Source organism: Diceros bicornis, chromosome 4 (genome assembly GCF_020826845.1).
Source record: "Diceros bicornis minor isolate mBicDic1 chromosome 4, mDicBic1.mat.cur, whole genome shotgun sequence".
NCBI classification, from domain to species: Eukaryota; Metazoa; Chordata; class Mammalia; order Perissodactyla; family Rhinocerotidae; genus Diceros; species Diceros bicornis.
The window spans coordinates 89495171-89509212 of record NC_080743.1 but is presented as its reverse complement, the minus strand read 5'-3'; the positions used below and the strand labels follow the sequence as shown (position 1 = coordinate 89509212).

Sequence of the window (14042 nt, the reverse complement as noted above, 5' to 3'; positions counted from 1 at the left end):
ATAGTCAATAATGCTGCAATGAACATAGGGGTGCATAAGTCTCTTTGAATTGATTTCAAGTTCTTTGGATAAATACCCAGTAGTGGGATAGCTGAATCATATGGCATTTCTATTTTTAATTTTTTGAGAAATCTCCATACTGTTTTCCCTAGTGGCTGTACCAGTTTGCATCCCCATCAGCAGTGTATGAGGGTTCCCTTTTCTCCACATCCTTTCCAACATTTGTCATTTTTTGTCTTGGTAATTATAGCCATTCTGACAGGTGTAAGGTGATATCTCATTGTAGTTTTGATTTCCTTCAGCTTTATTCTTCTTTCTCAAAATTGCTTTGGCTTTTAGGGGTCTTGATTGGCTCCTTACAAATTTCAGGATTGTTTTTTCTATTTTGTGAAAAATGACATTGGAATTTTTACAGGAAATGTAATAAATCTGTAGATTTCTTTGGCTAATATGGACATTTTAACACTATTAATTCATCCAATCCATGAGCACAGAATATCTTTCTATTTATTTGTGTCTTCAACTTCTTTCATCAATGTCTTCTAGTTTTCAGTGTACAGATCTTTCACCTCCTTGGTTAAATTTATTCCTAGGTATTTTATTTTCTTTGATGCAATTGTAAATGGGATTATTTCCTTAATTTCTCCTTCTGATATTTTGTTATTAGTTTATGGAAGTGCAACAGATTTTTATATATGATTTTATACCCTGCAATTTTACTCAATTTGTTTACTAGTTGTAACAGTCGGTTTTTTGGTGGAGTCTTTAGGGCTTTCTATATGTAATATTATGTCATCTGCAAATAGAGACAATTTTACTTCTTCCTTTCCAATTTGAATGCTTTTTATTTCTTTTTCTTGCCTAATTGCTCTGGCTAAGACTTCCTGTACTATATTGAATAAAAGTGGTGAGAGTGGGCAACCTTGTCTTATTCATGATCTTAGAGAAAAAACTTTCAGGTTTTCACCATTGAGTATAACGTTAGCTGTGGACTTGTCATATATGGCCTTTATTATGTTGAGCTGTGTACCTTCCATAGCCACTTTGTTGAGAGTTTTTATCATAAATGGGTGTTGAATTTTGTCAAATGCTTTTTCTGCATCTTCGAGATGATCGTACAATTTTTATCCTTAGTTTTGTGAATGTAGTGTACCACATTGATCAATTTGTGGATGTTGAACCATCCTTTCATTTCTAGAATAAATCCCACTTGATCATGGTGTGTGATCCTTTTAATGTACTATTGAATTCAGTTTGCTAATATTTTGTTGAGGCTTTTTGCATCTATGCTTATCAGGTATATTGACTTGTAATTTTCTTTTCTTGTAGTGTCCTCGTCTGGTTTTGGTATCAGGGTAATGCTGGCCTCATAAATTGAGTTTGGAAGTTTTCCCTCCTCTTCTATTTTTTTGAAAAGTTTGAGAAAGATTGGTATTAATTCTTTTTTAAATGTTTGCTAGAATTCACCAGTGAAGCCATCTGGTCCTGGACTTTTGTTTTTTGGGATGTTTTTGATTACTGATTCAAATCTCCTTACTAGTAATTGGTCTGTTCAGATTTTCTATTTCATGATTCAGTCTTGGTAGGTTTTAATGTTTCTAAGAATTTATCCATTTCTTCTAGGTTGTCTGATTGTTGGTGTATAATTGTTCATGGTAGTCTCTTGTGATCCTTTGTATTCCTGTGATATCAGTTGTAATGTCTCCTTTTTGATTTCTAATTTTATTTGAGTACTCTATCCTTTTCTTTGTCGGTTAGTCTAGCTAATGATTTGTTTATATTTTTTTTGGTCTTTTCAAAAAATCAGCTTTTAGTTTCATTGATCTTTTCTTTTGTCTTTTTAGTCTCTATGTCATTCATTTCCACTCTGATCTTTGCTATTTCCTTCCTTCTACTAACTTTGGGCTTAGTTTGTTCTTCTTTTTCTAGTACCTTGAGGTGTAAAGTTAGGTTATTTATTTAAGATCGTTCTTTTTTTTTTGGTGAGGAATACTGGCCCTGAGCTAACATCTGTTGCCAATATTCCTCTTTTTGCTTGAGGAAGATCATCCCTGAGCTAACTTCTGTGCCAGTCTTCCTCTATCTTGTATGTGGGTCACCACCACAGCATGGCTTGATGAGTAGTGTAGAGGTCCGCGCCCAGGATCTGAACTCATGAACTCCAGGCTGCTGAAGTGGAGCACGCAAACTTAACCACTGTGCCACCAGACTGGCCCCTATTTTTTCTTAGTATATGCATTTATCGCTATAAACTTCCCTCTTAGAACTGCTTTTGCTGCATCCCATAGTTGTGTTACTTGTGTTTCCATTTTCATTTGTCTCAAGATATTTTTTGATTTCTCCTTTGACCCATCCATTGTTCAGGAGCATGTTGTTTAATCTCCATATATTTGTGAATTTTCCAGTTGTCATCTTATAATTGATTTCTAGTTTCATACCATTGTGGTCAAAAAAGATGTGTGATATGACTTCAATCTTCTTAAATTTAATAAGATTTGTTTTGTGGCCTAACATATGACCTATCCTGGAGAATGTTCCATGTGCACTTGAGAAGAATGTGTATTCTGCTGCTATTGGATAGAATGTGCTGTGAATATCTGTTAATTTCTTCTAGTCCAACATGTAGTTTAAGTCCAATGTTTCTTGTTGACTTTCTGTCTGGATGGTCTATGCATTGGTGAAAGCGAGGTATTGAAGTTTCCTACTATTACTGTATTGCTGTCTATTTCTCCCTTCAGATCTGTTGATGTTTGCTTTATATGTTTAGGTATTCCTATGTTGAGTAGAAATATAAATATTTACAAATGTTATACCTTCTTAATGAATTGATCCCTTTATTGATATTATTATTATTATTATTTTTGTGAGGAAGATCGGCCCTGAGCTAACATCTGCCAATCCTCCTCTTTTTGCTGGGGAAGACTGGCCTTGGGCTAACATCCACGCCCATCTTCCTCTACTTTATATGGGACGCTGCCACAGCATGGCCTGCCAAGCGGTGCGTCGGTGCACACCAGGGATCCAAACCGACGAACCCCGGGCCACCACAGTGGAGCACGTGCACTTAACCACTTGCGCCACCAGGCCGGCCCCAATCCCTTTATTATTATAAAATGACTTTCTTTGTCTCTTGTTACAATCTTTGGCTTAAAGTCTATTTTGTCTGATTTAAGTATAACTATCCCAGCTTTTGGTTTCCATTTGCATGGAATATTTTTGTTGTTGTTGTTGTTGCTGAGGAAGATTAGCCCTGTGCTAACATCTGTTGCCAATCTTTCTGTTTTTTTTTTGTTTTTTTTTTTTTGCTTGAGGAGGATTTGCCCTGAGCTAACATCTGTGCCAATCGTCCTCTACCTTATATGTGGGTTGCCACCACACCGTGGCTGAGAAGTGGTGTAGGTCTGTGCCCGGGATCCGAACCCGCAAACCCGGGCTGTCAACATGGAATGTGCCAAACTTAACCACTACACCATGGGGCTGGCCCTGGAATGTCGTTTTTTATCCTTTCACTTTTTGTATATGTTTCCTTAAGGCTGAAGTGAGCCTCTTGTAGGCAGTATATAGTTGGGTCATGTTTTTTTATCTATTAAGCCATTCTGTGTCTTTTGATTGGCCATCCTGCCAATTAAAAATGAGATCAAGCAACTGTTCTTTACGCTGCAATGGGATTTGGGATAGAAAACATTTTGACAAATACCCTGTACTTGAATTAAAGTTTAGCATTTCCTGCACAAAAGAAATAAATGATAATGTATTATTATGAACTTGCCTGCTTAGATAAATAAAACCACACAGTGGGAATTTTAAAAAGACTTTGTTGGAAGCACGAATGATTAGTCATCCCATTTCTTTTGTTTCGCTGGTAATGTTTGGCACCTGCCCCCCGCCTCTGTCTTAGTGTCTAGAGTTAGATAGGGGGATTCTATAGCCTCAAATTGGACATGGATTTTTATTTATTTATTTTGAATTCTTTATTTTTCTGCAGCCCTGTCACTTGTACTCTATGGGTTTGGGGGAAAGTTAGGTCAAGGTTTAGCACTATCATGAAGAGCAGAGTTGGGATGAGTAAGAAGGTTGAGAAGACTTTCCACTTTGTTGTTTCCTAAGGCAGTGGAGCTGGTCTTTACTAGTATAATTTGGGAGGCGATGGAAAACCACTCTCTTACTAATGGATATGGTCATTTCAATTAATTCCCAGGACAGATTCCCCTTGGAAATCTGTCCCCTTTAAAATACGTACATTTCAGTGAAGAGCAAAGCATGAAGAATAAAATTCTAGATGGGACTGGAAAGGAACTTCTCCATCCTCTGAAATTGGGCTTCTTGCAATGTGGGTCCTCTTAGTTCCTTTCAGGATGTCCATGTTGACATTTTCACTGAAGGTGCAAAAGCAAAGGTGAATAAAACTGCTGGCATCTTAACTTGAATAAAGGCAGTCTCACCAAATGACGGTAGTCGTCAAGTATTCTCATCATTACTCACTTGCACGTAAACGCATGCACTCATATATGCATGCTAGCTTCACATAAGAATGTCCTTGAAGCAGTAAAATTTATTAATTTAATTAAATCTTGACCCTTGAGTACATGGCTTTTTAATATTCTGTATGATGAAATGGGAAGTACACATAGAACACGTCTGAGGCTACTGAAGAATGATGATTTTCTCAGGGAAAAATACTTTTGTGATTGAGTTGTGAGCTGAACTAGCCATTTTTTTCATGGAACTCAATTTTTCTTGAAAGAACAACCAACAGGCAAACTATGGTTATTCAGATTTTAGTGTTTGGCAGACATTTTCTCAAAAGAAAAAAAAAGAATGAAGTAAGCCTGCCTCTTCAAGGAAAACAGCTGACAGCATTTGTTACCAATGATAAAATTTGAGCTTTCAAACAAAAATTAGAATTTTGGAAAACTCATATTTGTCATCGTGAGCTTGACAGCTCTCCAATAGTTAAAGACTTTTCTGATGAGATTTGTGGTGATATTAACAAAAATGATGTCTTGATATTATATAATGAAGAATGTCAAAATGTGGAAGATCTGAATACCTCAGTGATCTCATATTTTCCAGATGAGCAATGCATGATGTTACAAAATCAGGAAGGGTAAAAGGATCCATTCAAAGTACAATATAGAACACTGGATTTTAATGTTACAGAGTATGAAAAGTTCATTGATGTAGTTTCAGATTCCACAGTGTAACTAACCTTTAAGAAACTACATATGTTGAGTTTGGTGTGGTACCAAAGAAGAAGATCCACAATTATCACAACAGATTGAATGCAGAAGCAAACACAAGAATACAGCTGTCTTCTGCTGAGCCAGATATTAAAGAGATTTGCAAAAATGCAAGGCAATGCCACTCTTCTTGAGAAATTTGTTTTGTTTCAGAACATATAATTATTGTCATAAAAATGTTATGTTATATGTAATGGATTTATTGCTGTTATCTTTAAATGAAATAATAAATTTAAATTTTGTTTTAATTTCTAAAATGGTAATTATCAATAGATATAAGCCACATACATATAGGGACTCAATCATTTTTAAGAATGTGAAGGGGTCCTGAGACCACAAAGTTTGAGGACTGTTGTTCTACACCAACTTCTTGACTTTACAAATGGGTAACTGAGGCCACGACAGGTGAGGTGACTCATCCACTGAGTGGCACTTGTGAGAAGATCATATCTCTGCAAACCACTGTTCCAATGTTTTCATTGTTGGTTTTCCCCTACTACACTACTCCCGTGACTACTTTCATATGAATAAGCTGAACAGCTACTCTCCAATGAGAAAGCTGGGTGGGAGAAGGCTCTGATGGAGGTTAGCAGAGATAGAGCTGTCTCACAGCCTGGGAATGAGAGGCCAGCTGGGAGGCCAAAGAGTCTCTTTCAGGCACTGGGTGCCTCCATCTGGAGAGACGTGTGCAGAGAGGAGATGAGGAATGCAAGTGGAGGAAGCACATTACCTACTTCAGATTTTATGCCTCCTGTTCCGAAATACAATGAGCTTTTCCTTATCCCTTGACTTTTCTTGCAGGGAGTTTGCCCGTTGGAAAGTGAACAACTTGGCTCTGGAAAGGAAGGACTTCTTCAGTTTGCCACTGCCTCTTGCCCCAGAGTTTATCAGGAACATCCGCCTCCTTGGAAGGAGACCCAACCTGCAACAGGTTACCGAAAACCTGATCAAAAAGTACGGCACTCATTTCTTACTTTCTGCCACCCTTGGAGGTAAGCAACATCATGATCCCACACTAATCAGTAAGCAACATCATGATCCCACACTAATCAGTTGCCAGATCATTGGCAATAGCTTTAAGATCCTTGGGTACAGCTTCAGTAGTCTTCCTGGGTCTTTGTTCTTCCTGGCGTATTTTTGCCTGAGAAATGTTTTCTTTCTGATGTCTTTGAGAACAGCATAGTCTCTTGACATCCAAATTCACCCCAAAACATTGTATTTGCTTATAAGCATTCTCCTGAGGAGGGGGTGTGGGGTAAGGAGGTTGGGGGACAGACAGGCTCCTACTAAGCATGTGCCAGCAGGGGGCGCTCCCAGTTTTCTTTTGACCGAGGCATCTAACCCCGAGGCTTCTCCACATCCTAATATTTGTTGTGGCTGCAGTTGTCAGACCCATAGGCAAAGACGTAAAGGTCCATTGAGACCCTGACCCCTGCTTCCTCTCTATAAAGACTGGTTACCGGCCAAACCAATTCCAGTGATTCTGGGCTGGAAGGGGGCGAGGCTGGGAGTGGGGATGGTACAACCTGTGGCTGGGACCCAGGGCAGAATCAAAAGCCTTGAAGAGGCAGAGTTCTCTCTGCCCTGGGAAGACGAAAGCAGGATTTATTATAACATGTAGCTTACTGTCTGATGGACGAAAAGGAGCTCTCCAAAAGTTCAGGCCAGCTGCTGGCATGTGGTAGACGTTGAATGTTTGATGGGAGGAGGGAGGTTGAGCTTCAAGGCTTTCGCCCTTTCTGAGGGAGCAGAAACATCCAGGGTGACTTCTCGTAAACAACTTGAGAGAGAGAATTTTGTTTCCCCCACGGAGGCAGATTGCCTGAGACGGAGATCAATAAAGGATGTTAAACGGATAAACTGGAGGGGGAGGGGCATGAGATTTGGGAGATGAACTAAGGAAACGGAGGAGGGCCTCTCAGGCAGTGACGCCTCTTACCTTGTGGCACAGTCAGGAGAGAGTGTTCTCAAGATGGCAAGGGGGAGGGAAGAGGACATCAGCAGGGGCACCAAACTCTCAGCTCCATCTATCCTGGCCAAGGGTTTCATGTTCTTATTGGTAGGGGATTAAGGAGCAGAAGGCCTCACGAATGAACCCATGTTGTTTGCTAGGAGAAGAGTCCCTGACCATTTTTGTGGACAAGCGGAAACTGAGCCGAAAGACAGAGACAGCAGGAGGTGGCCCCATAGTCGGGGGCAGTGGGAACAGCTCTGCCATGTCCCTGGAGATTCTGCACCAGCTGGCAGCCTCCTACTTCATCGACAGAGAGAGCACACTGCGACGGCTGCACCATATCCAGATAGCCACAGGGGCCATCAAGGTAACGGCCTGAGAGGTACCTGGAGAGGGAGGGCAGACAGGCAGAGAGAAACCAAGGGGGAGGCAAGAGTCTTAACCAGCTCCAAGTCAGCCAGGACTGACTGATTAAAGAAGCTTTCTGATGTGGGCACAACCAGCCCTGAAACATGGTCTGGGGCTTCATTGTACAGCAAATAGTCATGTGCCGTCCAGTCTGAGGCAGGTGCCAGCCAAGGGACTGTTGTGAAAGGTAGACAAGGTCCCTACTCTCCAGAGGTTACATTCTAGTGGGGGATGAAGATAATAAACAAGTAAAAATCAGCAAAGTAATTTCAGATAATGATATAAAGAAAAGACAGAGTCATAAGATACAGATTTCCTGGGGTGAGAGAAGGGAGCAGCTAATATTAGCTAGATGGATCGAGGGAGGGCACTTTGGGTTTAGACTTTGAGGCTGAGATCTGAATGATAAGGAGCCAGCTGTGTGTAGATCTGAGGGAAGAGTGTTCAGGCAGAGGGAAGAGTAAGTGCTAAGGCCCTGAGGCAGGAACCAGCATGGTGCTGTGGTGGAGAAGACTGCTGTGACTGCAGTAAGAAGAACAAGAAAGATGCTGGTACAAGACGAGGTTCAGAAGTAGGCTGGAACCAGACTACATGGCCACGAAAAGGAACTTAAATATGTCAAAGTGCAATAGGAGAGTTTTAAACAGAGGAGAGATATGATCTCAAGTATGTTTGAAAAAGATCAAGAGTTACTGTAACTTTAATAACTATAACCTCCATCCCATCTTCTCTCCTTACATCTAGGAGATTTCTAGGAAAGTTCATAGTTTTAGGGAAGAGAAGACCAGTGAAAATACTTGAGAATGCTGGATTTTTAAATTTTAAATATAAAGTTAGGGGGGTGAGTTGAGGTCAATTTTGTCTTATAGCCTGCTTTTATCACACCCAAAATTCATGAGGAAGTTTTGTTCATTTATTTATTCATTGAATAAATATGTATTGAGCACCAACTATGTGTCAGGCACTGTCTGGGTACTGAGAATCCATGAGTGAACAAAACATATAAAGTTGCTGCCCTCATGAAGCTTAAATTCTAGTGGTGGAGATAAAAATAAATATACAGTGTCAGGTGGGATTAACGGTATGAAGAAATAAAGCCAGGGAAGAGGACAGAGAGTGATGAGGACATGGTACTTTAGGGAAGATATGTCTGAAGAAATGTCATTTAAACAGAGGTCTGAATGAAGTGAGAGAGTGAGCCACATGGGGATCTTGAGTGAGAGCATTCTACAGAGAGAGGAGCTAGTGCAATTGTCCTAAAGTGCGAGTGTGCGTGGTAGGATCCGGGAACACTGTGTAGCGTAGCTGGAGTGGAGTCAAGAGAGGGTTGAAGAGGGAGATGAGGCTGCAGAGGTTGCAGGGGCCAGATCATGAGGGCATTACTGATTAGGGAAGAGAGGGCAAAGGGGGATCCTGAAGACCAATGCAGTGACTATTGCCGTGGTCAAGGTGAGAAATAATCGTGGCTTGGACAAAACCGGCTGTATAGAGGTAGTGAGAAGTTGGCAGATTAAGAATATATTTTGATGACAGAGCCTATCGGATTAGTTAATGAATTGGAAGAAAGGAGTCCAGATAAACAGCAAGCTTTTTGGCCTGAGCAACTAGATGAAGAGTGATTCCATTTACAGAGAAGGATAACACTGGGGGGAGGTGCAGATCTGAAAGAGGTAAATCAAGAGTTTGGTTTTAGACATATCGAATTTGACATTCCTATTAGACATCTAAGTAGCGATATCTAACAGGCAGTTGGATGTAAACACCAGGATTTCAAGAGAAAGGTCATGATTTGAGGTATAAATTTGGTATACAAATATATACACATGCGTAGCTGGTATTTAAAGCTATGGGAAAGGATGAGATGAGATCACTCAGGGAGTGAATGTAGCTAGTAAAGCGGCCCTAAGGCAGAGTTGTGAAGCACATCAATATTCAGAAATAGGGAAGAGGAGGAGGAGCCAACAAAGGAGGCTGAGACAGAGCAGAAAGGTATGAAGAGAACCCAGGTCAGATCACAAAGCCATATGAAGAAAGTGTTTCACAAATGAAGGAGCATGCAGCTGTGCTGAATGCCATTGAGCAGTCAGAATGAGAATCGACCTTCAATTTGGCAACATAGAGGTAACTAGTAACCTAGATAAGAGTAGTTTCAGTGGCATGAAGTGTACAAAAGGCTGAAGAAGGTTCAAGAGAGAAAGCAAAGTGAGGAATCAGAGATGAGTAGAGACAATGATTTAAGGGTTTTGTTGTAAAGGCAAACACAAAAAAATGGGTGATAGCTGGAGAGTAATGTGGGGTCAAGGGAGGTTGTGTTTTTTTTGTTTAAGATGGAAGATATTCCAGAATATTGGTATGTTGATTGAAATGATTCAGTAGAAAGGGAGAGAGTGGCGATGCAGGAGAGATAGGAGATAATGGCAGAAGTGATTGAGTAGGTGAGAGAGGTTGATATTCCATGCATGAGTGGAGGGATTGATCTTACATAGGAGCATAAACACTTCATCCTTTGTAACAGGAGACATTACAGAATACACAAGGGCAAATGCAGTGGGATGGTAGATGTGGTGGTGGGAGGAAGCAGATGTTCTCTTCTGATTGATTCCATTTCCTCGATGAAACAAGAAGCAAAGTCCTTGGCTAAAAGGAAGAAGGAATTGTTGAGAAAAGAGTTTTTGAAAGGGTCTTTTCAGACAGTAGGAGTTAGGTATGTTAATTGACTAGATAAATGTGGTGGATTGCTGGGCAGCACTGAGGGCCCATTTGAGACTCATAGTCGTAATTATTACATGAGAGTAGTCAGCAGAGTTGTGAGTTTTATCAGTTACATTCAGTACTTCATGTTCAGGCAGGCATGGAATAGATGGAGAGTTGGATTTAATCAAGATGCTGTGTGTGTGTGTGTGTGTGTGTGTGTGCGCGCGCGCGTGCGCGTGGACAAGATAAAAGAAAAAAGATGCAAGGGAGTTGAGAGTATATAGAAAAGAGTGTTTACAGTGATGGACCAAGGGATTTGAGACCATTAAAGGATGATAGAAAGGGAAAAGTTGGTCAAGTCAAAAGATGGAAAGTTTAAGTAGGTTTGATGACTTGTTAAAGGGAAGAGACTAGAGGAGGTGCAAGTGTGTGATGCTCAATATTGAGACTATAGAGAAAGTGCAGTTACCAAAAAAATTACATTCCAGGGCAAGGCCATGGGTGTGGGTGGCTAAGATGGGGCTGGAGGACAAGATGAGGAGGTGAGGTGAGGAGGCCAGAGAACTGAGAGGCCAGGGTAGTCAAGTATTATCTACATGGATGCTGAAGTCAACAGGAATGATACAGACCTGGTGGTGGTAAGGAAGATGGTGATAAGCAAGCTTAATATTGAAAATCCTCAATGGGCGGGGTGGGGGGAGTAAGGAGAAAAATAGACTGCAACAAGGAGGGGTCGTGAGTGATAGAGTCCTGATGGTTCCGGCTTCAAAGGAGCCAGAGACGTTAGAGAGGAAGGAGGAACAGTGTTCAGGATAACAATGCAGAGCCTCCTCACTTCCATGCCCAGGAGGCGAGGTGTGGGGAAGCAGACAGCCACTCCTAGAGAAGACGGCAGGGGAAACCATGTCCTCAGGATCCACTAGGTTGTGCTTAGCACAAAACAGTGAAGCAGACTCTTGAGGAGAGATTGAGTTGATAGGAGATCTTGCTGAGGACTGATCATGAGATTCAGAGAGCATGATGGAAGTTAACTGAAGAGAAGGGGCCATTTAGGGGATATATAGTGTTTGGAGTGAGAGTCTGAGAGAGGAGGATGCCTGAGGTTAACAGCGATATATGGTACATTTGGGAGGCTAGTATCTCAGGCAGCTTAAAATGATGAAAGACGACTGTTAGTAGCATGAAGTGGGTTTTACCAAGAAGATAGACCTCTGTGGAAGCCCTCCGCCCCTTTCAGTCCTGTAGTGGGCTATGTCCAAGTTGGAGAAGAATTAATCTTATCCTGACATGAAAGGTAGGCCTGGATCAACAACTCAAGGATCCCATTAATGTTCCTCCCTATCCTTTGACCTGATCAACTTTTCACTTTCTATCACCCCTTCATGGCCTCATTTCCCTCTTCACCTAGCTTAGATTCCTTGGTCAATCACTATAATCACTCCCCTACCTGTATCTTCAATTTGCCCTTTGCCTCCTCTTCCTACCCACTGCCATTCCCTTAATTCGGGACCTCGTTTTCTTGCATTATCTTTCTAACTAGTCTTCCTGTCTCCATTCTCAGCTCTTCTCCCTGATTCACCCTCCATGCTGCTTGCATGAGTGAAAATCATCATATCATATCACCCCCTGCTTCAAATCCTTCAATGGCTCCTGACTGTACATGCGACAGAGCCCACACCACTGTACCCCAGCCAGGGTGGCAGTGTGTTGCAATGGAAAGAACAGAGGCTCAAACCCAAGAGTCTGAGTTCTGCCACTGCTCATGGCGGGGCTTTGAACAAGTTATCAAATGTCTCTGAACCTCAGTTTGCTCATCCTAAAATTGTCAAACAATTAGAAGAATTTCTACCTTGAAGCATTTCTGTGAGGATCAAATAAGAAAATATAGAGAAAGCATGAGCCACAGCACAACTGGAGCTTGAAAAGAGATAATTCCTCTTCTTCTTAACAAAACTGTATGGCCATTGAAGGTCTATCCCTGCTGTCTTCTCAGCTTCATCTCCAAAAAATCCTTTTACACTCTTCTTGACCCGTTTCCCTCCTAACCCTTCACTAACCATTTATATCATGTAACGCAGTCCTATCTACCAGTCTTCATTCAAATATCGCATGCTTTGTCACCCTTCCCTGCACCTGCTGTTTGTTTTGCTTGCAATGCTTGTCTGTGCACCTGAGTGGCTCTTCCTCATCTTTCTTTGCTCAGCTCAAAAAGATAACTCTTTGGGGAAGCCTTTCCTGACTCCCAAGATAATCAAATGCCCCTCTTCAGTGTTTCAAGCACATGCCTCTTCTGTAGGGCTTATCATTTGAACTATAATTGCTAGCTAACATGATGATCTCTGAGACTATGAGGTCCTTGTGGGAGGGACTGGGTCTTATTCATCTGTAGTTCCCAGTAAGACTCCAGAGCTTGCCACATTATGGGTAATGAGTAAAGTTTTGTTGAATGAGTGAATGAATAAATGAATGAGCCACTGACCCCATTTTCCACATGGGTTAGGCTTTTCTCAGTGTGTGTGCAAGTGCATATAAGCAGGTTGAGTTGAAAGAAACAAACCTACTCAAGATAGCTTGAGTATAAAGATGGATTAAGAGGAGTCTGGTGAAGAATATCACAGTCTCCAAAGACAAGACACTAAATCCAATCCAGACACGTGGGCCTCGTAACAGGACAGTAACACTCCCGGGTTATTCTCTCTGTTTCTTGTTGGAACACGTCTCTACTGTTTCATCTCCATCTGTTTCATCTTCCTGCTTCTCTTGTCCAAGTTCTGTCCTCTGTTTATTCTAGACTTTTTTGTACCCCAATGACATCAGCTTACATTAAGCTTTGCCTTGCTCTGGAACTGACTCTGGCCTTGACTGAACGTTATCTTTCTGTTTTATCTCTCAGCCGGGGCCATTGGGGCAGGGACCACTCTCTTGTTCACTGTTGTATCCTCAGTTCCTGGCACATAGTAGGTGCTTGATAATTATTTATTCTGAATTTTAAGTGTCCACAATCAGCCTTTAAATTTTTTCTCTCAGTATCACAGTTCTAAATTCCCTGGAGAAAGAATGTGGTTCAGGGTCCACCTTAGTCCAATACAAAGAGTAGGGGTGATTTAGTCTCAACATGGCTTACGGGACTCACCGCTTTAGCAAAGCGTGCGGGGTGGTGGACTAAGAGGTGGGCAGGCACCCAAAGTCACGTCTATTATAGTGCCTGTGGATGCACTTTCCAGAACTAGAGCCGCTTCCCATCTCCTCAAGAGACAGGTCACCATCCTTGGAAGCCTCTTTTTCAAATTCCTCCAGTCACACATGGAATGTGAGATGACTATTCAGCTTCCACTGGGCTGCTGACCTGGAGTTTTCTCTGTGGAGGAGTACAATGGGTTCTCCCCATGGCATGCAATTCAGAGAACCATGAGAAAACAAGGATCATTTAGTGTTCTCTTCCACCTCCACTCCTCCAGGTCCTCGTCGCCACATAACTTAGTGAGGTCTAGAGACCTGTATGACCTGTCCAAGGACACTCTGCTAGACTAGGAGCAAAGGGAGGTGTTGGCATCCCATCTCACAGTTCTGCTCACTTGATAGGGTTGACCCACCCATCTTGTCTTGACAGTAAAGGTGTTCCACCAGAAAGCATCTCTTTGCTCTGACATACTTAGCATTTACATATCCATATAGCCAGGGCCAGCAGGCTGGATGCACCCTGCAGCACATCCTTGCTAGCTTACACTCTTTTGTTAGTGCTGCAG

The 14042-nt window shown here is 41.7% G+C and overlaps 1 protein-coding gene across 1 annotated transcript in view; it reads left to right on the top strand.

The window, feature by feature from the left end:
• Positions 1 to 14042, top strand: part of BRINP2 (BMP/retinoic acid inducible neural specific 2) — a 105601-nt gene that overhangs the window by 77095 nt on the left and 14464 nt on the right. Inside the window, exons 3-4 of the mRNA XM_058539999.1 lie at positions 6042 to 6232; positions 7353 to 7561. Coding sequence (XP_058395982.1) covers positions 6042 to 6232; positions 7353 to 7561 — 400 coding nt within the window. The remainder of the gene's footprint in view (positions 1 to 6041; positions 6233 to 7352; positions 7562 to 14042) is intronic.